Source organism: Nerophis ophidion, linkage group LG07 (genome assembly GCF_033978795.1).
Source record: "Nerophis ophidion isolate RoL-2023_Sa linkage group LG07, RoL_Noph_v1.0, whole genome shotgun sequence".
In the NCBI taxonomy this organism is placed as follows: domain Eukaryota; kingdom Metazoa; phylum Chordata; class Actinopteri; order Syngnathiformes; family Syngnathidae; genus Nerophis; species Nerophis ophidion.
The window spans coordinates 60922186-60948779 of NC_084617.1; the positions used below are offsets into that span (position 1 = coordinate 60922186).

General features: G+C 39.5%; 4 protein-coding genes across 6 annotated transcripts in view; 2 read left to right on the forward strand and 2 right to left on the reverse strand.

The window, feature by feature from the left end:
* LOC133556628 (tetratricopeptide repeat protein 28-like) overlaps window positions 1–517 on the reverse strand; it is a 655127-nt gene extending 654610 nt beyond the window's left edge. The window contains exon 1 of one of the 2 annotated variants that reach the window (XM_061906744.1): window positions 88–517. In XM_061906744.1, the coding sequence (XP_061762728.1) occupies window positions 88–117 (30 nt within the window). In that variant the 5' untranslated portion in view covers window positions 118–517. The remainder of the gene's footprint in view (window positions 1–87) is intronic. The other variant, XM_061906745.1, reaches the window with a different exon arrangement.
* LOC133556631 (L-serine dehydratase/L-threonine deaminase-like) lies at window positions 1–26366 on the forward strand. Of its 2 annotated transcripts, none has more exons than XM_061906749.1 (8): window positions 1–247; window positions 9217–9373; window positions 9453–9492; window positions 9566–9705; window positions 22666–22757; window positions 22921–23148; window positions 23210–23334; window positions 25906–26366. In XM_061906749.1, the coding sequence occupies exons 2-8, from the start codon at window positions 9221–9223 to the stop codon at window positions 26097–26099; spliced, it is 972 nt and encodes a 323-aa protein (XP_061762733.1). In that variant the 5' UTR covers window positions 1–247; window positions 9217–9220; the 3' UTR covers window positions 26100–26366. The 2 variants fall into 2 exon arrangements, with proteins under 2 accessions (XP_061762733.1, XP_061762734.1); XM_061906750.1 differs by lacking the exon at window positions 1–247 and adding an exon at window positions 8169–9139.
* LOC133556630 (uncharacterized) lies at window positions 11908–14173 on the forward strand. The gene is made up of 2 exons (XM_061906748.1): window positions 11908–12811; window positions 13379–14173. The coding sequence occupies exons 1-2, from the start codon at window positions 11984–11986 to the stop codon at window positions 13703–13705; spliced, it is 1155 nt and encodes a 384-aa protein (XP_061762732.1). The 5' UTR covers window positions 11908–11983; the 3' UTR covers window positions 13706–14173.
* Window positions 13703–19032, reverse strand: LOC133556629 (uncharacterized). The gene is made up of 5 exons (XM_061906747.1): window positions 18852–19032; window positions 18144–18746; window positions 16877–17008; window positions 15654–15977; window positions 13703–15320 (listed from the first exon to the last, which is right to left on the reverse strand). Exons 1-5 carry the CDS (start codon window positions 18930–18932, stop codon window positions 14277–14279), a joined length of 2184 nt encoding a protein of 727 aa, XP_061762731.1. The 5' UTR covers window positions 18933–19032; the 3' UTR covers window positions 13703–14276.
* Window positions 26367–26594: the final 228 nt, after the last annotated feature.

Sequence of the window (26594 nt, forward strand, 5' to 3'; positions counted from 1 at the left end):
GGGAGGCGCGTAAAAAAAGTGTCGTGTTTGACACGTTAAGCATAAAGATGGCAGTCTCGCCGTTAGTCTCCTTTTTGATACATTTACCTTTTCTTTCTGTGTCGCTTGTTTCTCCATCCTGCCTTCTCATCCCATCACACTCCTCCTCGGTGTTTATTTAAAAACAACGTTCCGTTGAAAGGTCCCGCGGAGAAGAGAGAAAAAAGGCCACGCAGCAGTGAAAAAGAGTCCACAAAGTGAAGAGAGAGTAAGTGTTGCACAGGAGAAAGTTCTCTCAACCAAAGTGCGCCATGTTGTCAAATCTTTTCCTTTTTTTTTTTTTTTTTTTCCTGCTGTTGCCTTCGAGGACGACTTGTGAAGGCTTGTGAGGTGGCAGCTTCACTCACGACATAAACACACGCGTGTAAGCGGATTTATCCATGAATACTTTTATTACGGACATTTTAAAAGCCTTCGTCTTTTTCTTCATTTCAAACCAACGGCGCCATTGCAGGGTTGAAAGGTCAACGAGGAGGGTGATACTGGAGATGATGGTATTGGTATTGATCGCAATTTATCATCAGGGGAGTTTCTTCAGAAGCCAAACTTGACATAAAAGGCATTATGTTTTGAAATTGTTATTTTTTTTATTTTTTATTTTTTTACCATTTTGCTCCAATTTTTTCAATGAATTCATTAATTGATTGAAACTTTTATTAGTAGATTGCACAGTACAGTACATATTCCGTACAACTGACCACTAAATAGTAACACCCGAATAAGTTTTTCATATTTTTTTTATATCTCGATATTTTTAGGCCATATCGCGATACACAATATATATGTCGATATTTTGCCATAGCCTTGAATTAAAGGCCTACTGAAATGAGATTTTTTTATTTAAACGGGGATAGCAGGTCCATTCTATGTGTCATACTTGATCATTTCGCGATATTGCCATATTTTTGCTGAAAGGATTTAGTAGAGAACATCGACGATCAAGTTCCCAATTTTTGGTCGCTAATAAAAAAGCCTAGCTTGTACCGGAAGTAGCAGACGATATGTGCATGTCGTCATGGGTTGTGGAGCTCCTCACATCCTCACATTGTTTACAATCATGGCCACCAGCAGCGAGAGCGATTCGGACCGAGAAAGCGACGATTTCCCCATTAATTTGAGCAAGGATGAAAGATTCGTGGATGAGGAAAGTTAGAGTGAAGTGAATTATATTTATATAGCGCTTTTTCCTCAAGTTACTCATTGCGCTTTACATAGTGAAACCCAATATCTAAGTTACAATTAAACCAGTGTGGGTGGCACTGGGAGCAGGTGGGTAAAGTGTCTTGCCCGAGGACACAATGGCATTGACTAGGATGGCGGAAGCAGCGAGTGAATAATAAAGGGAAAAAAAAGACAGGGCAGTGGTAGCGATTCAGATGTTATTAGACACATTTACTAAGATAATTCTGGAAAATCCCTTATAAATGGGTTGTACTTGTATAGCGCTTTTCTACCTTCAAGGTACTTAAAGCGCTTTGACACTACTTCGACATTTACCCATTCACACACACATTCACACACTGATGGAGGGAGCTGCCATGCAAGGCGCTAAGCAGCACCCATCAGGAGCACGGGTGAAGTGTTTTGCTCAGGACACAACGGACGTGACGAGGTTGTTACTAGGTGGGGATTGAACCAGGGACCCTCGGGTTGCGCACGGCCACTCTCCCACTGCGCCACGCCGTCCCATCTGCTTATTGTGTTACTAGGGTTGTAGTGAGATTATACTGTCGTACCTGAAAGTCAGAGGGGTGTGGTGACCGCCAGTGTCTCTGAGGGAAGCCACGCAGCTGCCTCTTTGACAGGTGCACAAGGAACAACGCAAGCTCCGCTCATGTCTACGGTAAGAGCCAACTTATTACCATGTTTGCTTGACCGCTCTGTTCCATAGTAAAGCTTCACCTTCGGGAATGTAAACAAGGAAACACCGGCTGTGTTTGTGTTGCTAAAGGCTGCTGCAATACACCGCTTCCCACCTATATATTTCTTATTTGACGTCTCCATTATTATTTGAACAAATTGCAAAAGATTCAGCAACACAGACGTCCAGAATACTGTGTAATTATGCTATTAAAACAGACTACTTATAGCTGGGATCGGGCAGGAAAAAAATGTCCGCTACAACCCGAGACGTCACGCGCACGCGTCATCATACTGACGTTTTCAACAGGATACTTCGCGCGAAATTTAAAATTGCAATTTAGTAAACCAAAAAGGCCGTATTGGCATGTGTTGCAATGTTAATATTTCATCATTGATATATAAACTATCAGACTGCGTGGTCGGTAGTTCTGGGTTTCGGTAGGTCTTTAACACTTGATGCATATAATCACAGCAGTATGATGATTCTATGTGTCTACATTAAAACATTCTAGTTCATGCTGCATTAATATATGCTCATTTTAAACTTTCATGCAGAGAAGGAAATCACAACTAAGTCAATTGACCAAAACTGTATTTTTGAAACAGTTGTTAGCGGGTGACTTTTCAAATGATGCTACATATTAGCAGTAATGCTACTTCTGGTAGCAACGCTTGTGCCACACACTTGACAAATTAAAGTTGTCTATTCAAAAGCTTCCACGTTTGAAGCTGAACCACCGCCAGACGATGGACACCCTGCTGTTTTTCTTGGGAATTAATTATTTCTTCATTTCTTACCAGATTCGCACCTTCTTTCTCTCGTATTACCACTCGCACGGCTCCGCTAGCATCACAGCTAATGTTACCCATGCTGCTACCTCTCTGCCCGGGGAGGGCGTGTGACGTTGCACGCGTGCGTATGTAAGAAGGTGCGCTTGTTTTAAAGGCCTACTGAAACCCACTACTACCGACCACGCAGTCTGATAGTTTATATATCAATGATGAAATATTAACATTGCAACACATGCCAATACGGCCGGTTTAGTTTACTAAATTGCAATTTTAAATTTCGAGCGGAGGTATCATGCTAAAACGTCGCGGTATGATGACGCGTGCGCGTGACGTCACGCATTGTAGAGGACATCTTGTTCCAGCATCATTCCCAGCTATAAGTCGTCTTTTTTCATCGTATAATTCCACAGTATTATGGACATCTGTGTTGCTGAATCTTTTGCAATTTGTTCGATGAATAATGGAGACGTCAAAGAAGAAAGCGGTGTATTGCGGCCACCTTTAGCAACACAAACACAGCCAGTGTTTCATTGTTTACATTCCCGAAAGATGACAGTGAAGCTTTTTTTATGAAACAGAGCAGTCAAGCGAACACGGTTGGATTGGACCACACACACAAAGTACAGTGTATTATGCAGCGATCATTTCGAAAGATCGTGTTTCGAAAAGAGGGTCCCTTGCGAAGGGCAGAAATGGGCATCGCCATCACCCGTCGATTGGTGCTGAAGAAAGGTGCGGGGCCGACCTTCAGGTTGTGCAGGTACAACCATATAATCTCACTAAAACACTAGTAACACAATAAGCAGATAAGGGATCTTCCAGAATTATCCTAGTAAATTTGCCTAATAACATCTGAATCGCTCCCACTGTTTAGTCTTTTTTTTTTCTTTTGTAGTCCTTCACTCTCACTTTCCTCATCCACAAATCTTTCATCCTCGCTCAAATTAATGGGGAAATCGTTGCTTTCTCGGTCCGAATCGCTCTCGCTGCTGGTGGCCATGATTGTAAACAATGTTCAGATGTGAGGAGCTCCACAACCCGTGACGTCACGCGCACATCGTCTGCTACTTCCGGTACAGACAAGGCTTTTTTATCAGCACCAAAATTTGTGAACTTTATCGTCGTCGTTCTCTACTAAATCCTTTCAGCAAAAATAAAGCAATATCGCGAAATGATCAAGTATGACACATAGAATGGACCTGCTATCCCCATTTAAATAAGAAAATCTAATTTCAGTAGGCCTTTAAGTCTCTGGTAGAAGGAGAGACAAGAAAGAAGGAGAGACGCATGCAGTTTAATGCCAGCGGATAAACACAACTGGTAAGAACGTATCCCCGAATATCACGATATAGTCATTTTCTATATCGCAGAGACAAACCCGAGATATATCGCGTATATCGATATATTTCCCAGCCCTAAGTCGGGGTCCACGTTAATCAATTCATGAAGTAAGTAAATCGTAAATTTTGTTTCACAAAGAGTTGAGTTTGAGTTTATTTGGAACATGCATGCATATAACCTGATACATCACAATTTCCAGTTTCTCTATTTAACATGTTCGAAATTTAATCCCGCCCCCTTTTCCTTTACATAGCAGTTGCTAAAGCTTTTGTTTACTTCCTGTTCTCAATTTATTCGCAATGTACCCCATAAAGTTAAAAGTTAAAGCACCAATGACTGTCACACACACACGAGGTGTGGCGAAATTATTCTCTACATTTGACCCATCCATCCTTGTTCACCCCCTGGGAGGTGAGGGGAGCAGTGGGCAGCAGCGGTGCCGCGCCGGGGAATAATTTTTGGTGATTTAACCCCCGATTTCCAACCCTTGATGCTGAGTGCCAAGCAAGGGAGGTAATGGGTCCCATTTTTATAGTCTTTGGTATGCCTCGGCCAGGGTTTGAACTCACAACCTACCGATCTCAGGGCGGACACTCTAACCACTGGGTGACTGAGTAGTAGGTAAGTAACAACAATAACAATACATAAATAATTAGTGAAGCAAGTTATATTTCATATGGTGAGATAAGTAAGATTATCTAGAAAATTAATGGACGGATTAAATAAATTCAGAATGTTTATCATGGTTCTTCTTTGTACATTTAGTAAACACTTAAAGTTTGAAGAGTTTCTTGAAGTGGATTATTTAAGTACATTGTTTGATTTATTTGCTTAATTCATTCCATAATTTAATTCTACATACTGATATACTGAAGGTCTTAAGTTATGTACGCGCGTACAAATATTTCAAATTACATTTTTTTCTAAGATTATATTTCTTCCCTTGTTGAGAAGAATTGTTGTAATCTTATTTATATCACCATATGAAATATAACTTACTTCACTAATTATTAATTATTTATTTTTAATGTAATTACTTATGGAGTATATTGTGAATAAATTGAGAACATGAAGTATTTATTTTTAATGTAATTACTTATGGAGTATATTGTAAATAAATTGAGAACATGAAGTGAACAAAAGTTTTAGCAACTGCAATGTAAAGGAAAAAGGGGTAGGATTAAATAAACTCTGCTTCTTCCTACTCCTTTTCGAGCATGTTGAATAGAGAAACTGGAAATTGTGATGTATCATGTTGTATGCTTGCATTTTCCAAATAAACACAAACTCAACTCAACTCAACTCAAAAAGGTTAAAAAAAAATGAGATACTTAGCTGCATGTTGTAGCTGTATTGTACCACCTGGGGGCGCTGCGGCATAAACCATGGCAGAAGTTTTTTTGGGTTTTTTTGGAACAATTAAACGTACAAAGGAGCAAAAAACACTTCGAACACAATCGGGATGAGAAGCTTACATATGAACTTTAAAAAATTGCAATACCACCAGATAAGGTTAAATTTAATAACAGAACAATGAGTGAAATAATAATGCATCAAACAGGGCTTGTCTGAAATAAATCAAATATATAACCTGAGGGCTTTCTTATCCTTTTGATATCATTAATGTTTTGCTTAACAGTTTAACTCTTTAGTTTAATGAGAGAAATGTGGGTTTACTCGCATATGCAAAACATATACTGATTATCAGAATGACCACAATACTGGGAATTGAAAATTATAATTAATAATATAATTTTTTGCACACTCAGTGTGATTTATCAAGACTAAAACTGTACTGCAGGAGCTGTTTGGCGTCTTTATCTACTACATCTAGAAAGGAAGTGATTGTGTTGCAGCTCTATCTCATGTTTGTCAACATATTTGGAGTGTCAAAAAGAAAATAATATTAGACATATTGTTTATTCAGCAATACCTTTTTATAGTTTTATTGCTGCTGAATGACTTAGAGCTGATTAAAACAAATTAATTAAATTGATGCGTTTTTGTGTGTGCTGTGTTTTTTTTTATTTTATTTTTTAAATAATGTTTGTCTTTTCATATAGGAAGTATTATGTGGGGAAAAAAAACTTCTTGAAATACGTGTTTTCTTGCGTCTGGAACATTCCGACGTATGCTCATAGCCACAGGTAGTGTCAGCCTCTCACTGGGCGCATTTTCAGCGGGCTAAAAATGGGTTCCATTGTCAATGCAATGCAGGACTTCTTCTAAAATGTCCATCAAAAGTAGTACTTGTCTCTTGCAAGTTTTAGAACATAGCAAAATGCAACAGGTAAGAGCATAAAAACACAAATGTGAGGTAAATGAGTGTTTTCATGATGAAAGCTGCATAGTACATGCAAAAAAAACTGATTTAAATAAGGCGGTATACAGCAATTATCAATTGTACAGGTACACACAGTTTTTGTAGTTAACATGCAACACGCCCACTAAAAGTACACACAATATTATTGTTTCTCCACGCTTTTTAGCGCATGGTATTTGGATCTTAGTACAAACCCCGTTTCCATATGAGTTGGGAAATTGTGTTAGATGTAAATATAAATGGATTACAATGATTTTCAAATCCTTTTCAAACCATATTCAATTGAATGCACTACAAAAACAAGATATTTGATGTTCAAACTCATAAACTTGTTTTTTTTCTTGCAAATAATAATTAACTTTGAATTTCATGGCTGCAACACGTGCCAAAGTAGTTGGGAAAGGGCATGTTCACCACTGTGTTACATCACCTTTTCTTTTAACAACACTCAATAAACGTTTGTGAACTGAGGAAACTTATTGTTGAAGCTCTGAAAGTGAAATTCTTTCCCATTCTTGTTTTATGTAGTGCTTCAGTTGTTCAACAGTCCGGGGTCTCCGCTGTCATTTTAGGATTCATAATGCGGCCACACATTTTCGATGGGAGACAGGTTTGGACTGCAGGCGGGCCAGGAAAGTACCCACACTCTTTTTTTTTTCGAAGTCACGCTGTTGTAACACGTGCTGAATGTGGCTTGGCATTGTCTTGCTGAAATAAGCAGGGGCGTCCATGAAAAAGACGGCGCTTAGATGGCAGCATATGTTGTTCCATACCCTGTATGTACCTTTCAGCATTAATAGTGCCTTCACAGATGTGTGAGTTACCCATGCTTTGGTCACTAATGCACCCCCATACCATGACAGATGCTGGCTTTTGAACTTTGCGTCGATAACAGTCTGGATGATTTGCTTCCCCTTTGGTCCGGATGACACAATGTCGAATATTTCCAAAAACAATTTGAAATGTGGACTCGTCAGACCACAGAACACTTTTCTACTTTGCATCAGTCCATCTTAGATGATCTCAGGCCCAGAGAAGCCGGCGGTGTTTCCGGATGTTGTTGATAAATGGCTTTCGCTTTGCATAGTAGAGCTTTAACTTGCACTTACAGATGTAGCGACGAACTGTATTTAGTGACTGTGGTTTTCTGAAGTGTTCCTGAGCCCATGCTGTTATATCCTTTAGAGATTTATGTCGGTTTTTGATACAGTGCCGTCTGAAGCATCGAAGGTCACGATCATTCAATGTTGGTTTCCGGCCATGCCGCTTACGTGGAGTGGTTTCTCCAGATTTTCTGAACCTTTTGATGATATTATGGACCGTAGCTGTTGAAATCCCTAAATTTCTTGCAATTCCACTTTGTGAATCGTTGTTCTTAAACTGTTTGACTATTTGCTCACGCAGTTGTGGACAAAGGGGTGTACCTCGCCCCATCCTTTCTTGTGAAAGACTGAGCATTTTTTGGGAAGCTCTTTTTATACCCAATCATTGCACCCACCTGTTCCCAATTAGTCCGCACACCTGTGGGATGTTCCAAATAAGTGTTTGATGAGCATTCCTCAACTTAATCAGTATTTATTGCCACCTTTCCCAACTTTTTTGTCACGGGTTGCTGGCATCAAATTCTAAAGTTAATGATTATTTGCACAAAAAAAATGGTTATCAGTTTGAACATCAAATATGTTGTCTTTGTAGCATATTCAACTGAATATGGGTTGAAAATTATTTGCAAATCATTGTATTCTGTTTATATTACCCGCTAACACAATTTCCCAACTCATATGGAAACAGGGTTTGTATTACTGTTATTATTATAAATGCTCTCGGCTTTTTGTGGCCCCATTTCGGTCTTCAGTATTACCAAGTTTTGATTGTGCACATAAACCGACTTGAACGTGTTGAGAGCATTTTCATTGTTCTTTAAAATGACTGATATGCATCACAAAAGAAAGGTGTTTTTCTTTCGGATAACTTATTTATGCATTAGAGAGTTGATATTACAAACGCCCGGCGGTACGATTGCATTACAAAGTAATTGAATCTCCATATTTTGTTACGTCATCGCATCCCTTTTTAAAGAGTAGCCAGCAATGTTTACATGTAAACTGCTGAAGAAAGCGGAACCGGCCTGTGCATAATGAACCCGCTTGGAAATGTCATATACATTATTAGTGCCGTCTGGCAGTCTTTTAATAGACGTAAGCGCAGTGATGTAGAGGCTGCAGCAGACAGCCGCTGGCCGACTGGATCTTTCAGGTTTGACGCCGCACTTGGGCCTTCCTGCACTCCTTTTGGTAGCAGAGAATGGGAGCTAAAATAGTGTCGACTCTTTTGGTAATGGAAGCCGTGCGTGCAGCTCCTTTACAGGAGGACACTATCACGCAGGGCACAGTGTGTAAAACTGTCAGGGGCGCCAACTAAACACTATAGTATAACTCCAAATATTTCTGTTCTGCAGCTGACATTAGTAAATGATTAAAGGTAAATCAAACATGTCTGGAAAAAATAATTTTTTAAATTTTTTAGTTTAAATCCACATTAAAACCTAAAAAAACACGAGAAACGATCAATGGTTTGTTTTTGTTTCGGAGCAAAAAAAAACAATAATTCTTCCTCAATTGTGCTCATCATGGAGGCCCCTGGGGGCGCGGCTTGATAGCAGAATGCCAAATGCTGATTGGTTTACAAGTGGGCCTCCTTTGCCAAGCCCACAGCACAGGCAGGTATAAATGATGTGTCTGTCGGAGGACATTATTTTGGAGCTGCATCCTGCCACTTGTGGTAAGATCCAGATTGAATTATTGAATGATTATTGAATTGATGTCATGCAAAAACTGCATCTTCTGACGTGTCCACAGTGACATGAAGACCCACCAGCCTCTTCATGTGGCCACTCCGGTGAGGGAGAGCCTGGCATTGACTAAAGTGGCAGGAACTTCTGTCTACCTCAAGCTGGATTCATCGCAGCCTACAGGCTCCTTTAAGATACGAGGCATTGGGCACTTGTGCAAAACTGTGAGTCACGCCGTGTTGTGTAAGCAGCCTGAAAGTCCACTATTATTATTAACTGTGATATGATGCTGTGTATTTCTAGTGGGCAGAGCGAGGGTGCGAGAGGTTCGTCTGCTGTTCAGGTGAGCACAACTCCAAAATAAGAGTCCACTGCTGCTGTGTGGAAAATAAAGAAAAACAATATGTTTGTCTTAGGAGGGAACGCCGGGATGGCTGCAGCCTATTCGGCACGCCAGCTGGGCGTACCTGCGACCATCGTGGTCCCCAGTGTCACCCCCAACCCAACAGTGGACCGTCTGAGGGACGAGGGCGCCACCGTGGTCATTCATGGCAAGGTCAGCTGATCAGGAATGATTGAAGTATAGTAGTGAGTGGCGATTCAAAACCAGATTTTTTTAATAAACTTTTTTTTTTTTAAGAATCAATTTTTAAAAAGACGTTTCTTAGACATTATTTAATTGTCAGCAGTCAAGAGAAGCGCTGTAGTGCTGTCAATTTTTATTTTTTTTTAAATCAGATTCGAATAATTCATGATTAATCACAGGTGATTCATCAAATCAAATTCAAATCAACTTTATTTATAAAGCACATTTAAAAATTTACCACAGGGGAAGCCAAAGTGCTGTACAATAGGCAGGTTGAAGGCCTACTGAAATGAGATTTTCTTATTTAAACGGGGATAGCAGGTCCATTCTAAGTGTCATACTTGATCATTTCGCGATATTGCCATATTTTTGCTGAAAGGATTCAGTAGAGAACATCGACGATAAAGTTCGCAACTTTTGGTCGCTAGTAAAAAAGCCTTGCCTGTACCAGAAGTAGCAGACGATGTGCGCGTGACGTCACTGGTTGTAGGGCTCCTCACATCCTTATATTGTTTGTAATCATAGCCTTCAGCAGCAAGATCTGTGCGGACCGAAAAAGCGACGATTTCCCCATTAATTTGAGCGAGGATGAAAGATTTGTGGATGAGGAAAGTTAGAGTGAAGAACTAAAAAAAAAAAAAAAGCGACAGCTCCGGGCGCCGGCAGTGGGAGCGTTTCAGATGTAATTAGACACATTTACTAGGATAATTTTGGAAAATCCCTTATCTGCTTATTGTGTTAATAGTATTTTAGTGAGATTATAAAGTCATACCTCAAAGTCGGATGGCTGCGGTGAACGCCAGTGTCTCTGAGAGAAGCCGAGGAGCCAAGATCACAGCTGCCTTTTTGACAGCTACAGGAGGAGGTCCCATAATCCACTGAAGTCCCTGCTAAGAGCCGACTTAATATCACAATTTTCCCATCCAAAAACTTGCTGGTTGACGTAGAGAAACATGTTCGCTTGACCGCTCTGTGTTAAAGCTTCACAACAAATAAAGAAACACCGGCTGTGTTTCGGTTGCTAAAGGCAGCTGCAATCCACCGCTTTCCACCAACAGCATTCTTCTTTATAGTCTCCATTATTAATTGAACAAATTGCAAAAGATTCAGCAACATAGATGTCCAAATTATTGTGTAATTACGAGATGAAAAGAGACGACTTTTAGCCGTAAGTGGTGCTGGGCTAATATGTCTGCTACAACCCGAGACGTCACAAACACGCGTCATAATACGCGTCATCTTTCCGGGAACGTTTTCAACAAGAAACTCCGCGGGAAATTTAAAATTGTAAATTAGTAAACTAAAAAGGCCGTATTGATGTATAACCTATCAGACTGCGTGGTCGGTAGTAGTGGGTTTTAAAAGATAACACAAGATCATCGCGCAAACACAACACAACACGAACAGAGCACGATAAAAAAATAAATTTATATAAAATACAATTTTTATCATTCAAATTAACTTAAAAAAAATAAATAGTCCAACATTTTGATACACATGCGATCCTTAGGGCGGCGTGGCTCTGTTGGTAGAGCGGCCGTGCCAGCAATTCAGGGATGCAGGTTCGATCCCCGCTTCCGCCATCCTAGTCACTGCCGTTGTGTCCTTGGGCAAGACACATTACTCACCTGCTCCCAGTACCACCCACACTGATTTAAATGTAACTTAGATCAGTGGTTCTCAACCTTTTTTCAGTGATGTACCCCCTGTGAACATTTTTTTAATTCAAGTACCCCCTAATCAGAGCAAATCATTTTTGGTTGAAAAACAGAGATAAAGAAGTAAAATACAGCACTATGTCATCAGTTTCTGGTTTATTAAATTGTATAACAGTGCAAAATATTGCTCATTTGTAGTGGTCTTTCTTGAACTATTTGGAAAAAAGATATAAAAAAAAAACTAAAAACTTGTTGAAAAATACGGAGCCCCTAAAGGGACATGGGGATTTTTTTTTTTTTAGACATGTATCTCGTGCGCACGAGAAACTATCTCGTGGCCACGAGAAACTTTCTATAAAAAAAATAAAAACTTCTTTTTTTTTTTTTTTTTGAATAAAAAGTTTCTTTCTCGTGGCCACGAGATAGTTTCTCGTGCGCACGAGATAGTTTCTCGTGCGCACGAGATAGTTTCTCGTGCGCACGAGATAGTTTCTCGTGCGCACGAGATAGTTTCTCGTGCGCACGAGATAGTTTCTCGTGCGCACGAGAAAGCATTGGATGCGTGCGTGTGGTTTGAGGTGTGTGTTAAAATGGCAGTTCAGGAGTTAATTCGGCTGTATTTCCAACTCGGACTTCATTGTAAGGACATTGCTGCTTTGCTTGCAAGTCGTCATCGGTATATTGTGTCTGAAAGACATTTAAAACGAATTATGAAGGCATGTAGTCTGTTTCGGCGCAAAGGATACACCTCTTTGGATCGCGTGGTAGATTTCATTCAGCAGCAGTTACAAACAAGTGGCCTGCTGTGTGGATATAGGTGGATGTACACTAAATGCAAGGAGGATGGATTACACGTAAAGAAAGAAGAAGTACGCTTAATTCTTAAAGAACTTGACCCGAGGGGTGTTGAACTCAGAGCAAGGAGACGGCTCCATCGTCGCAACTATTTCGCAAAAGGGCCCAATTATATTTGGCACTTTGACTCTTATGACAAACTGAAACCATTTGGTATCTGTATAAACGGCTGTATTGACGGATTCTCCCGGAAAATTATCTGGATGAATGCATTTACGACCAGCAGTGACCCAAAAATCATTGGAGGCTACTATATGGAGGCAGTGAAGAAATTTGGTGGTTGTCCGAGGATTGTCAGAGGCGATCGGGGCACTGAAAATGTTAAAGTCAGAGACTTTCAGCGTTTTCTCCGTCGCAACATTGATGACGGTTCTGGTATTGACAGCTACATCGAAGGGGCAAGCACAGCAAATCAGCGCATAGAGAGTTGGTGGGGTTTCCTCAGAAGAGAATCAATGGAGTTCTATATCTCTATGTTCACTGACCTGAAGGACCGTGGTTTGTTCGGTGGCACATACTTGGACCGAGGTCTAATTCAGTTCTGCTTTATGAGCTTCATTCAGGTAAGCGGCAATGCATTGTTTTATCTATTTTCTGATGTTTTTATTGACTGGCATGCACACACATGTAATATAGCAAGTGCATCTCTTTTTTACAAGCGGGCTGCAGAGATGGAATGAATCAACAGTACAACAGTGCCATCTAATGGAAAAACTACTGAATTACATTTTCGTTTTTGTCTTTTAACATCCTTCCATGAGCAGACAGTGGGTGTGAATATTAGCACTTGTGTCTCATGTCCATGTGTCTTCTTAATTACTGTTATTGGTGTCCTACAATACCCTATTAATTCATCATCAGTGTCGGGGGGTTTGGTAGCCCTAATACCCCCCCCCCCCCCCCCCCCGTACAAGCATAGTGGGCAGCAAACTGTTTTTATTCATTTATGTTTATTAATTTATATATTTATATTTGGCCTTTTCCACTCATTTTCTCCTAACGTCATCAAAAACCTCAAGATTTAACATAATTTATTTGAAGTAATCTCATAACTAAATTAAAGAGCACATGATGAGAATAACAAATTGCATATTAATGTACTTTTCTTTCTCTCTGTACTGTTTTTCCAGGATGAATTAGACGAGACCATCAATGTGTGGGATGCACATGTCATCAGACCATCAAAGAATGACAGGGTGCCCAGTGGTCGCCCCCGAATCATGTACATGTTCCCAGAACTCTACACAACTTGTGATTGCATTTCCCCAGTGGACAGAGCTGATGTACAGTTGTGTCAGAGTAACTGCACATTTCGACCAGCAGTGCCATGTGACACAGACATCTACAACATCTGCAACATTCTGATGGCAGAGTCACAGCTGCATCTTCCAGCTGATGCTTATCAGGCATTGGATTTGTACCTTCACTTGAGGAATGAGATAACATCAACTCTCTAATTTGAGATGGATTTTTATTCAGATTATTCAGAGCTACAACATGTCCACACTGACTACACTTGAACAGTGCTATGCCACAAACATTAAGAACATTTTGCAGCAAAACTGAGGTGCAAATAGGATTGATATGTCACTATATGCACACTGACTGCAAAGAGAAACAAGGCAGGACATGAAAGAGGAAATGAACAGAACTGAACAACCATTAGAAATGTATTGTACTTGCATTGAACATGAACTTGTTTGTTGAATGATGACATAAATTCTGAACATTATTCAGAATAACAATTGTATAAAAGATGCACATGAAAATGTAATAATTGTACAAAAAGGGACATTTACCTATGAGAACAGACCCTGCTGACTTATCAAAATTATTAAACTGTCTTGTGGAAAAAAAACTGAATCTCAATGTACTAACAATTTACAGAAAAAAATAAGAAAATAAAACAATTTTAAAAATGTAAACGGTCTCTGTTTTAATAAGAACAATAAATGAAAATCTGTAGAAACAGTTTTGCATCAGACAAATGCAAAACTCAGTGTAGAAGATAGATGTGCTTTCCATTCACTACACAATATCCATTGTGAAGCAGTCACCAGACAAGACATTATCAAATTCTTTGCGAAACTCAGGGTATGTGATGTAAGTGCATGGTAACTCAAGAACTGCTCCACATGTGTGTGCTACAGGCCTGCGACTTAAACCACACAATGTGTTAAAAATGACTTCAATTGTGTCTTTGCACAGCACAGTAGATCCTGTGCAGAAGCGTAAGAAAATCTCCAATTTTCTTTGGTCGATGCTTCTCACATACCGTAGCAGGTGGTTAAGAGCAGTCTGCTCTTGTGGATTTAGGCTTTCAAGTGATGATTTTATCATCTGGGCCACTTTCTTGTTAGTTGGCCTCTTAGATTCATATATCTCCATTATGTTGTCTGTGGTTATGAGCGTTGGCATAGCATTATGAACACTGGAGTGGAAACAGTCAATTATAAACTTTGGCTCTTGAAGAAGAGCTTTGTGGGCCATTGTTAAAATAGCAGCCCGTAAATTGTTTTTAGGGGGCAGGCAGTGTGATCCCATTCTGGAGAAGACATCAAGTAAGTCCTCCTCAACAGTTTCATCAATGGTACCCTGTAGTGCTTTTTCAAGCGACACACGCTCATTTTCTGAAAGAAATCTGGCAAATGACATCATTAATAGTTCTTCATCCACTGAGCTAACTCCTTTACAACAGGCAAGAACAAAGGCTGGTGACAGTCTGATTGGTAGGATTTTGTGGTCCAGGTATCCTTTCAACCACACTCTTCCGAGCGCTTGCCATTTCTTCTCAGAATAGTCTGGTCGTAGCCTGGGTACTCGTTCATCTTCCCCCTCACACTGGTCCAAGAAGTGGTCCCAGAATGCGGAGTACGCCTCTCTTGACACACCATCACTGTCCATAGCTTTCTCATTTGTAAACTCCATTCTTAGACGAGCATTCAGTACTTTTGGATCCATGAAGACATTAAGGACATCATCAACTATGTTTACTCGTCTTAATTTCAAAATAAGGATTTCTTTGTCAAATGGACAGCTTGATGATACAGGACCATCATTGAATGTGGAATGCTGCAAGATATTTTAAAAAGGTAATTAAGTGTGATTATTGATTGATTAATCCTTTTGTGAACAGAAAAGAATCAAAGATTTTGACAATCAATGTATCAAATAGCATGCAAAAATGGTGATAATGTTGTGGTTTTAAATTTGCCGCTTTTCTATTTCATACAACGATGCATTAAATTACAAATGAGTTTTGGAATGGTTGGATGAAACATGAATCTAAAAACATATGCTTAGGATGAAAGATCTTCGGATGGTAATGTTACAGTTTTTGTACATTTTAAAAATGTAAAATGTAACAATTTTACAGGACTGTAAGACGTTAGCGCTACATTGTACCTGCATGCTGCTCAAGTCATGTGGATTCCAGGGAAGTGTGGTGTCTTGAGAATCACTATCATCACCAACAATGGGTCCAAACTTCACTTCAGAGTCCTCAAGAGATTGTTGAATGGCAGGATTAAGAGGGGAATCTGAGACATCACTTAACAACTGGTCTGCATCTTGACTTGGCACAGGCGTTAAACAGTCATCTTCAGATCCATGCCTTCTTGTTGACTGCTGAGTATGACTGCCAACATCCTCAGTAGGTTGTGTATGCAGGAGCTCTGTGTTACCCATCTCAGGAGTTGCTGATCTTGACTGGCTGATTGTCTCTCTTCTCTATTGATCATTTCATATAAAAAACAAGAAAACAAACAAATGTATTATCCATCCATCCATCCATTTTCTACCGCTTATTCCCTTTAGGGTGGCGGGGGGCGCTGGTGCCTACTCAGCTACAATTGGGCGGAAGGCAGGGTACACCCTGGATAAGTCACCACCTCATCGCAGGGCCAACACAGATAGACAGACAACATTCACACTCACATTCACACACTAGGGATCATTTAGGGTTGCCAATCAACCTATCATATTATCCATAGTTTGAATAATCTCATCCAAGCTGCCGGGTACTCCGGCTTCCTCTCACTTCCAAAGACATGCACCTGGGGATAGGTTGATTGGCAACACTAAATTGGCCCTAGTGTGTGAATGTGAATGTTGTCTGTCTATCTGTGATGAGGTGGCAACTTGTCCAGGGTGTACCCCACCTTCCGCCCAAATGCAGCTGATAGGCACCAGCAACCCCCGCGATCCCAAAAGGGACAAGCGGTAGGAAATGGATGGATGGATGGAAGCTGCTATATATATTCATGTGACTATAACACTCTGCACCTGAGTAAATTATTTGGTGTATGCATTTTTACTTAATGTAGGATAACATTTAAAGCATTCACAGACTTCCATCTTAACTGCAGATTTAAAACTAAAACTATAAATTATGGTTTCTTAAAGGGCATTTCGGTGCCCTCATATATTTCACCTGTGATTTATAATAGACATAGCTCCTGTGTCATGCAGATTTAATTTAAATGACACTACAGGAAACTATAACTATAAAAATATGTTTGAATTTTAATGAATACTGAACATTTTGGTACAATAAAATCTTCAGACAACACAAGTTCAGTACTGTTTAGCAAAGACTGGTTCCATAAAAATGCAATACGAGTGCTTACTTGTTCATGGTTTTGCTGCATTGAGCCACTTGGAGATAGATCTAAATCAGAGGAGCTCTCTGGATGATCCACTTCATTGAGTTTCCTGGTCTTGTTCCTCAAGGATCGTGTCTTCATTGTCCTAGACCTAGCCTATAAAACGGTGAGCAGCAAATTGTGAGCAGCACATTGTGAGCTTATACAGACTTGACATAGAAATAAGACACTAGATTTATCCTAAAAAAAAAAAGACATCTGTGAAAGTACAGATCACATTGAATAAGACCACAGGTAAGAAAGCAAACGTGAATATCAACATCATATCCGTCATATAAGACAGGTGTGGTACACAACCATAATCAGTATTGGCGCTAGGAATTTTCAAAATGGGGCCCCACACTAAATTTTGGGGGTTCCACTTTTTTGTAAGCTTTTTAAAACAAATGATAAATGTATGCATTATCCTGTTATATCTCACATTCTGTACTGTGTTTTGGAAAAAGGTTGTTATCGACGTTACTTAATCCATTAAACAAACAATACAAAAGAAAACACATTTTAATGCATATGTAAATGTCTTCAGTTATAAACATTCATTCACATTCTTCTTTCCTTCATGGATTCTAACTTAATTTGTTTCTGTATTATTATTTAATAAGTGGTAGGTGTATTTATTTCAGTATAAAAGTGTAAACACTTTTTTGCTTGGGTCATGAAATGATGATAATGGTGTGCCAGGGCATACATACATTTTCGTTTGTTTGTTTTATACCCTTTTTGTCAAACAAAACTATGTTTTTTTGTGGCAAACAAACATCCATCCATCCATCCATTTTCTACTGCTTGTCCCTTTCCGGATCACAGGGGGTGCTGGAGCCTATCTCAGCTGCCTAGGATAGTTCAATAATTCATAAAAACATACATTTTCATTCAATATTATGTTTTGAGCAATGACAGTTTTAAAGAAAAAACAGCTTTGTTTTATTAGTCAACAGTGCACCTTTTTCTAAATTACATTTCACCTCTAAACTTTTTCATTCCACTTTTGTTATTTTTTGTTTATTTTATTAGTATTTTTAGAATGTGACGTGGGCCTTTAAAACATTAGCTGTGGGCCGCAAATGGCCTCCGGGGCACACTTTTGACACCCCTGCTAGAGATAATAAAACATTAAATCTAATAAGTCTGTGGATAAAAAGCAGAGCCTGGCGACGCATGCAATCAATATAAATGGAATACCTACAGTAATCTATGTATTGATATCACAAATGTGGCAGAGGATAATTACCTTCAGCGGCGTTTTCTGTGTTGGCTCCATGTCCGATGATTCATCAGAGAGAAGTAGAATGTTGTTAGACTTGGTGGCTGTGTAGACGCGTAGCATTTTTAGTTTAGTCTGTTCGTACAGCTGGCCCACCGTGACTTCACGGGGCACAGGACTGTGACTGTAATCACAAATGTCAAACTCGAAGTCTTCTATCAGTCCTTTTGATGAATGCCCATTTGCAAAAAACAAGCATTTGCCTGTCTCCAACAGTTCACCCATAGTCACTGATTTCTGGACCGACAGATTCCGTGTTCCTCCTCCTTTTCTCGTTCTAACCTGGTGATACATTCCACTCTCAAAGTGGAGCCATCCCATTTCAACCCGCCGGGTGATTTTGGCTGCATTTTTTTGGCCAGTAGCGGTGCCTTGTACAGTATTAGGAGTTCTTAACCTGTCTCTTAATTTCTGCATGAGGGAGGACTTCACTGTCTCGGCTCCACCCGACTCTTCGTTTGTCACAGTTCTTTGACGGCAAAATGCTCTGAGCGCAAGTCGATCCCCATATCTTTCGATATACTTGCTTAACTCCTTATCTGTCATAATGCCTATGACATTGGTGTCGATCTGTAAAAAGCAAAACGTTTGCTAAATGGTATTTCCTACAGTAAAATAGCAACATTAAAAGTAGGCTATTTCTTACTTTATATAAAAGTTAATACGTTTCCTCACCTTGTCTTCTTTTAGTTTGTTGATGACACTTTCAGGTATATTCCGCATTTGAAGGAACATGAATAAATCTACTGCAGCCATCTTTGTTTAATAACAGGTATCAAAACTGCTGAGCAACGGGAGATTATGGGCTGGGGAACGTCTTTGTTGGAAATAGAGCCGCATAAACTCCTAAACTGCCATTTTAAAACACACCTCAAACCACGTGCACGCATCCAATGCTTTCTCGTGCGCACGAGAAACTTTCTCGTGGCCACGAGATAGTTTTTATTTAAAAACATTTTTTTTAATTTTTTTTAATAAAAAGTTTCTCGTGGCCATGAGAAACTTTCTCGTGGCCACGAGATAGTTTCTCGTGCGCACGAGATACATGTCTAAAAAAAAAAAAAAATCCCCATGTCCCTTTAGGGGCTCCGTAGAAAAATAAACAAGTGATTCAATTATAAATAAAGATTTCTACACAGGCCCTGCAATGATGTGGCGATTTGTCCAGAGTGTACGCCACCTTCCGCCCGATTGTAGCTGAGATAGGCACCAGAGCCCCCCGTGACCCCAAAGGGAATAAGCGGTAGAAAATGGATGGATGGATTTCTACACATAGAAGTAATCATCAACCAAAAGTGCCCTCTTTGGGGATTGTAATAGAGATCCATCTGGATTCATGAACTTAATTCTAAACATTTCTTCACAAAAAAATACATCTTTGACATCAATATTTATGGAACATGTCCACAAAAAAATCTAGATGTCAACACTAAATATTGAATTGTTGTATTTTTTTCACAGTTTATGAACTTACATTCATATTTTGTTGAAGTATTATTCAATGAAGTGAAGTGAATTATATTTATATAGCACTTTTTCCTCAAGTGACTCACAGTGCTTTACATAGTGAAACCCAATATCTAAATTACATTTAAACCAGTGTGGGTGGCACTGGGAGCAGGTGGGTAAAGTGTCTTGCCCAAGGACACAACGGCATTGACTACGATGGCAAAAGCGGGGATCGAACCTGCAACCCTCAAGTTGCTGGCACGGCCACTCTACCAACCGAGCTATACCGCCCCAATAAATATATTTATAAAGGATTTTTGAATTGTTGCTATTTTTAGAATAGTTTTTTTTTTATTTCACGTACCCCCTGGCATACTTTCAAGTACCCCCAGGGGTACGCCTACCCCCATTTGAGAACCACTTACTTAGATGATGGGTTTCACTATATAAAAGTGCTGTGAGTCACTAGAGAAAAGCGCTATATAAATATACTTCAGTACCTCACATTTTATTGTCAGAATGTCATTAAGAACGTTTTTTGGTGTGTTACTTGAATGCACCACATTTATTTGTTCAAAACAGTTTTAGCCGCAGCCCCTTTTAAGTATTTATCTGTGGTTGAGGAAAAGGAGCGTGTGCGGTCAAAATAAATTGTGTGATTAATCTGGGTATAAACATGAATAATTCCAGGATTTTTTTTTTTTGCGATTAATTTTCTTTTTTTTTTTTACACCAAGTAATACAGTTGTGATCAAAATTATTCAACCCCCACACAATTTTGGTGTTTTAACAAGTTGGACATTTATTCCGTATTTTGTTTATAGTCATATCAAATAAAGATGTGTCAAATAGACAAATGCAACTTAAATTGTAACACTGTATTTTTATAAAATACCAAAAAAGGACATTTTTCTTAATATCTCATTGACAAAATGATTCAACCCCCTAGTTACATGCATCTTTAGTACTTAGTAGAACACCCTTTGGCAGCAATGACATCCTTCAAACGTGATACATAACCGGACACAAGCTTCTTGCAACCATCTACAGGTATTTTAGCCCATTCCTCTTGGGCAAAGGCCTCCAGTTCATTCATATTCTTGGGCTTGCGTGCTGCAACTGCCTTCTTCAAGTCCCACCACAGCTTTTCTATAGGATTTAGGTCTGGCGACTGTGAAGGCCACTCCAGAGTCTTCCAGCCCTTCTTCTGCAACCACTCTGATGTTGATTTGGAGGTATGCTTGGGATCGTTGTCCTGTCGGAAGGTCCAACGTCTCCCAAGCCTCAGCTTCGTCACTGACTTCATGACATTTGCAGCTAATATATCCTGGTAGGGAATAGAATTCATAATGCTTTGAACGCGCTGGAGATTCCCGGTACCTGAGGCAGAGAAACAGCCCCAGAGCATGATTGACCCCAAACCATGCTTAACAGTAGGAAGGTGTTCTTCTCTTTGTAAGCTTCATTTTTTCTCCTCCAGACATAACGTTGATTCATAGGCCCAAAGAGTTCCACTTTTGTCTCATCACTCCAGAAACAGTTTCCCAAAACCTTTGGGGTTTGTCCAGATGATATTTGGCATACTGGAGTCTATTTTTCTTGTGCCTGGTAGTCAAAAGTGGGGTGCGCCTGGGAGTTCTGGCATGGAGGCCTTCATCTCGTAGTGCGCACCTTATTGTCTGGGAAGAAACCTGCGTTCCCCCCTCTGCAATGTCCTGTTGTAGTTCCTCAGCTGTTACCCGGGGGTTTTTCACCACTGTATGCTTCAAATACCGGACAGCAGTTGCACACAACATCCTCTTTCTACCACGCCCAGGTAGTGTTTCCACTGTGCCTTTAGCTTTAAACTTGCGGATTATGCTCCCAACCGTGTGTTTTGGAATGTGTAATGTCTTTGCTATTTTCTTATATCCATATCCCTTCTTATGAAGAGAAATTACCTCCTCTCTTGACTTCTTTGACCACTCCCTGGACTTCACCATGTTGCAAATACACCATTAACCATCTACAAGAAGCTGAGCGTCACAGTCTTTTTCAATCAGTTTAATTGTTGCTCGTTATGGTTCTAATCACATCTACAGGTGTTTTTAACACCTGGTTGAAAAGACCTTATTCAAATTCTGTTGTTAAGAGTTATGATCTTCAAGGGGTTGAATAATTTTGTCAATGAGATATTAAGAGAAATGACACTGTTTGGTATGTTACAAAATATAATGTTGTAATTCAAGTTGCATTTGTCTATTTAATGCATCTTTATTTGATATGACTATAAACAATATACGGAATAAATGTCCAACTTGCTAAAACACCAAAATTGTGTGGGGGTTGATAAATTTTGATCACAACTGTATATACCAAAAATCGTGTTGAATCAATTCTAAATCAAATCGTGAAATGTTGAAAGATTCACATCCCTAGTGAAAAGTAGGCACACTACCGTTGAAAAGTTTGGGGTCACTCTGTTTAGAGCCTGTTTGTGCTGTCCTCTGAAGGGAGTTGTAGGAAATCTTCAATTTCTTAGCAATTTCTCGCATAGAATAGCCTTCATTTCTAAGAACAAGAATAGACTGTCGAGTTTCAGATGAAAGTTCTCTTTTTCTGGCCATTTTGAGCGTTTAATTGACCACACAAATGTGATGCTCCAGAAACACAATCTGCTCAAAGGAAGGTCAGTTTTGTAGCTTCTGTAACGAGCTAAACTGTTTTCAGATGTGTGAACATGATTGCACAAGGGTTTTCTAATCATCAATTAGCCTTCTGAGCCAATGAGCAAACACATTGTACCATTAGAACACTGGAGTGATAGTTGCTGGAAATGGGCCTCCATACATCTATGTAGATATTGCACCAAAAACCAGACATTTGCAGCTAGAATAGTCATTTACCACATTAGCAATGTATAGAGTGTATTTCTTTAAAGTTAAGACTAGTTTAAAGTTATCTTCATTGAAAAGTACAGTGCTTTTCCTTAAAAAATAAGGACATTTCAATGTGACCCCAAACTTTTGAACAGTAGTGTAAATAATTGCACTTTTTTTAGGCTCTTAATGAAAGCATCGAGTACGGACAGCAGCTGGTGGCTAACAACCCTGGCTGGATATTCATATCGCCTTTCGACGACCCTCTCATCTGGTGAGTCTTTGCCTCCTCTTGTGCATCTGCCTTCCTCGTTATTAGTCGTCACTGACAGCGAAGGTGTGTGTGTGTGTGTGTGTGTGTGTGTGTGTGTGTGTGTGTGTGTGTGTGTGTGTGTGTGTGTGCGTGTGTGTGCGTGTGTGTGTGTGTGTGTGTGTAGGGAAGGCCACACGTCTCTGGTGAAGGAGCTGGAACAAGACATGAGCGAGAAGCCGGGGGCCCTGGTGCTGTCGGTGGGAGGCGGAGGACTGCTGAACGGGGTTGTGGAGGGGCTGCGGCGTGCCGGGTGGGCTGATGTGCCCATCGTCGCCATGGAAACCATCGGAGCTCATAGCCTCAATGCAGCCATGAAGGCCGGGGAGCTTGTCACTTTACCAGCTATCACCAGGTATTTGGACCCAATCGTCTCCAATGAGGTTTTGGTTCTAACTTTGTTTGTCACCCTTCAGTATTGCCACCACTCTGGGCCTGACTAGGGTCTCCGCGCAAACTCTTAAACTGACGAAGGAGCACACCGTCTTCTCAGAAGTCATCACAGACCAGGAGGCCGTGAAGGCAGTGGAGCGTTTCTTAGGCGAGTACAACCGAAATATACAAAAAAAAAAATTTTGGTTGAAAATAATGACCAGTAAATAATTGCAATTATACCTTACCTTAATCACTTCAAAACACACCCTGATTGGATTTAATGATAAAAAACGCTGAAGCAAATAAATGACGTGCATTCAAGTAAAAATATTTTAAAATGTTCCTATATGACATGCAGCAAATAAAATTGCATTTGCATCCAAATATTTGGGTCTTTTTCAAGTTCATTTAAATTATAAAAGCAAGTAATAACCTGTGATTAATCATGATTATTACAAATTGTGATTAATCTGATAATATAAAAAATAATAATTTGACAGCACTAAAAGACAAAAGGTATTTTTTAACTTAAAATTTCCCATCGAGTAATAATCTATAATTAAACATAAATAATCCAATTTCATAATTGTGATTATTGTAATTTACAAAATATATTTGACAGCACTAAAAATAAGCATCTTTTTTAAGATAATTTAAATTATACAAGGTGTGCATAATCATGATTAATTCAAATAAAAAGTGTGATTAATCTAATTTTAAAAATGACTCATTTGAAAGCACAAAAAAAGGTATTTTTAAGTTTGATTATAGTATAAAAAATAGCAATAACCTGTAACCAAGCAACATGCATCTAAGTTCAAGTGTGATTAATCTGATTTAAAGAGATTTATCATTTGACCGCACTAAAAAACAACTTAAATTATAGAAGCAGTACCTGTGATTAATCGTGATTAATCCAAATTCAAAAGTGTGATTATTCTGATTTTAAAAAATATACATTTTGAGAAAAAAACAAGGGTCTTTTTTAAATTTACATTGTACAAACCCCGTTTCCATGAGTTTGGAAATTGTGTTAGATGTAAATATAAACGGAATACAATGATTAGCAAATCATTTTCAACCCATATTCAGTTGAATATGCTACAAAGACAACATATTTGATGTTCAAACTGATAAACATTTTTTTTTTTGCAAATAATCATTAACTTTAGAATTTGATGCCAGCAACACGTGACAAAGAAGTTGGGAAAGGTGGCAATAAATACTGATAAAGTTGAGGAATGCTCATCAAACACTTATTTGGAACATCTCACAGGTGTGCAGGCTAATTGGGAACAGGTGGGTGCCATGATTGGGTATAAAAGCAGCTTCCATGAAATGCTAAGTCATTCACAAACAAGGATGGGGCGAGGGTCACCAATTTGTAAGCAAATTGTCGAACAGCTTTAGAACAATATTTCTCAACAAGCTATTGCAAGGAATTTAGGGATTTTACCATCTACGCTCCATAAAATCATCAAAAGGTTAAGAGAATCTGGAGAAATCACTGCACGTAAGCGATGATATTACGGACCTTTGATCCCTCAGGCGGTACTGCATCAAAAACCGACAGTGTGTAAAGGATATCACCACATGGGCTCAGAAACCCTTCATAAAACCACTGTCAGCGAAAGCCATTTATCAACACCACCCAGGAACGCCGCCGGCTTCTCTGGGCCCGAGCTCATCTAAGATGGACTGATGCAAAGTGGAAAAGTGTTCTGTGGTCTGACAAGTCCACATTTCCAACTATATTTGGAAACCGTGGACGTAGTGTCCTCCGGAACAAAGAGGAAAATAACCATCCGGATTGTTATAGGCGCAAAGTTAAAAAGCCAGCATCTGTGATGGTATGGGAGTGTATTACTGCCCAAGGCATGGGTAACTTACACATCTATAAAGGCACCATTAATGCTGAATGGTCCATACAGGTTTTGGAGCAACATATGTTGTCATCCAAGCAACATTTTCATGGACGCCCCTGCTTATTTCAGCAAAACAATGCTAAGCCACGTGTCAAAACAGCGTGGCTCCGTAGTAAAAGAGTGCGGGTACTTTCCTGGCCCGCCTGCAGTCCAGACATGTCTCCCATTGAAAATGTGTGGCGCATTATGAAGCGTAAAATACGACAACCATACCCCGGACTTTTAAACAACTTAAGCTGTACATCGAGCAAGAATGGTAAAGAATTCCACTTTCAAAGCTTCAACAATTAGTTTCCTCAGTTTCCAAACGTTTATTGAGTGTTGTTAGAAGAAAATGTGATATAACACAGTGGTGAACATGCACTTTCCCAACTACTTTGGCACGTGTTGCAGCCATGAAATTCTAAGTAAATTATTTGCACAAAAAAAAAGTTTGAGTTTGAACATCAAATAGCTTGTCTTTGTAGTGCATTCAATTGAATATGGGTTGAAAAGGATTTGCAAATCATTGTATTCCGTTTATATTTACATCCAACACAATTTCCAAACTCATATGGAAACGGGGTTTGTATTATTCAAGTGATAACTTGTGCTTAATTATGATTAATTAAAATGCAAAAGTGTGATTAATTTAATTTTGAAAATCATTACACAGCACAATAAAAACAAGTGTTGTTTCAAATTCAAGAGAATTACTCAAGCATAGAATAACCTGGGATTAATAAAGATCAATCCAAATTGAAAAGTGAGATTAATATGTGAAAAAAAAAATGGAAGTGAGAGTGACCTGTCTGGGTGTGTCCTCCATGCAGACGATGAGAAGGTCCTGGTGGAGCCCGCCTGCGGCGCTGCCCTCGCCGCCATTTACAGTGACATCATCAAAAGGCTGCAGGACGAGGGCAAGCTGGAGTGGCAGCTGGGTCCAGTGGTGGTGGTGGTGTGCGGGGGCAACAACATCAGCTTGGAGCAGCTCCACAGGCTGAAGAAACAGCTTGGCGTCGTCTAGCAGGAGCTTCTTGCTCAAATCTCCTTCATCATCCGCTCCCAAAAGATGTTCCTTTGTGCTCGATCATTCCAGAAAGTGTCAGACTTACTGAGCACACAGGTTGAAGGACTGACAGTGGGGGCCTGGATCTGTAAAAATGTACTTTTCTTTGTTGTCTGAATTGTGAGCTGGATTGAAATGGAAAAACAAAAATAGAAATTTGCGCTGGTGTGAATTGACTTCCTGTTTTTGTACTGTATTATAAAAAGAATAAACTGTATTTATGAATATGACAACTTCTTTTTTATCTGGTTAACATTTACAGACTTTAACAAAAGGACATTGCTTCTTTTACATTCATTTAATTGTGGTGGCTTGCTACAATTAATGTTGGACCACACAGAAATAATTGGCGGCATTTTAAAAAAACAATATTTCTAGATTAGGCATATATAATGTGTGTGTATATAATGGCAGAGCTTCTCACCCTATCTCTAAAGAAGAGCCTCGCCACAC

What these genes read in the sequence shown, in the direction of transcription:
- LOC133556631 (XM_061906749.1), top strand. Translation starts at nt 9,221, where the DNA reads ATGAAGACCCACCAGCCTCTTCATGTGGCCACTCCGGTGAGGGAGAGC. An exon ending in TTGGGCACTTGTGCAAAACT is followed by an intron (nt 9,374 to 9,452) that starts GTGAGTCACGCC and finishes GTGTATTTCTAG; the next exon opens with TGGGCAGAGCGAGGGTGCGA. An exon ending in TTCGACGACCCTCTCATCTG is followed by an intron (nt 22,758 to 22,920) that starts GTGAGTCTTTGC and finishes GTGTGTGTGTAG; the next exon opens with GGAAGGCCACACGTCTCTGG.
- LOC133556630 (XM_061906748.1), top strand. Translation starts at nt 11,984, where the DNA reads ATGGCAGTTCAGGAGTTAATTCGGCTGTATTTCCAACTCGGACTTCAT. An exon ending in GCTTTATGAGCTTCATTCAG is followed by an intron (nt 12,812 to 13,378) that starts GTAAGCGGCAAT and finishes CTGTTTTTCCAG; the next exon opens with GATGAATTAGACGAGACCAT.
- LOC133556629 (XM_061906747.1), bottom strand. Translation starts at nt 18,932, where the DNA reads ATGGCTGCAGTAGATTTATTCATGTTCCTTCAAATGCGGAATATACCT. An exon ending in CACAGAAAACGCCGCTGAAG is followed by an intron (nt 17,009 to 18,143) that starts GTAATTATCCTC and finishes ACCGTTTTATAG; the next exon opens with GCTAGGTCTAGGACAATGAA. An exon ending in ATGACTTGAGCAGCATGCAG is followed by an intron (nt 15,321 to 15,653) that starts GTACAATGTAGC and finishes AATATCTTGCAG; the next exon opens with CATTCCACATTCAATGATGG.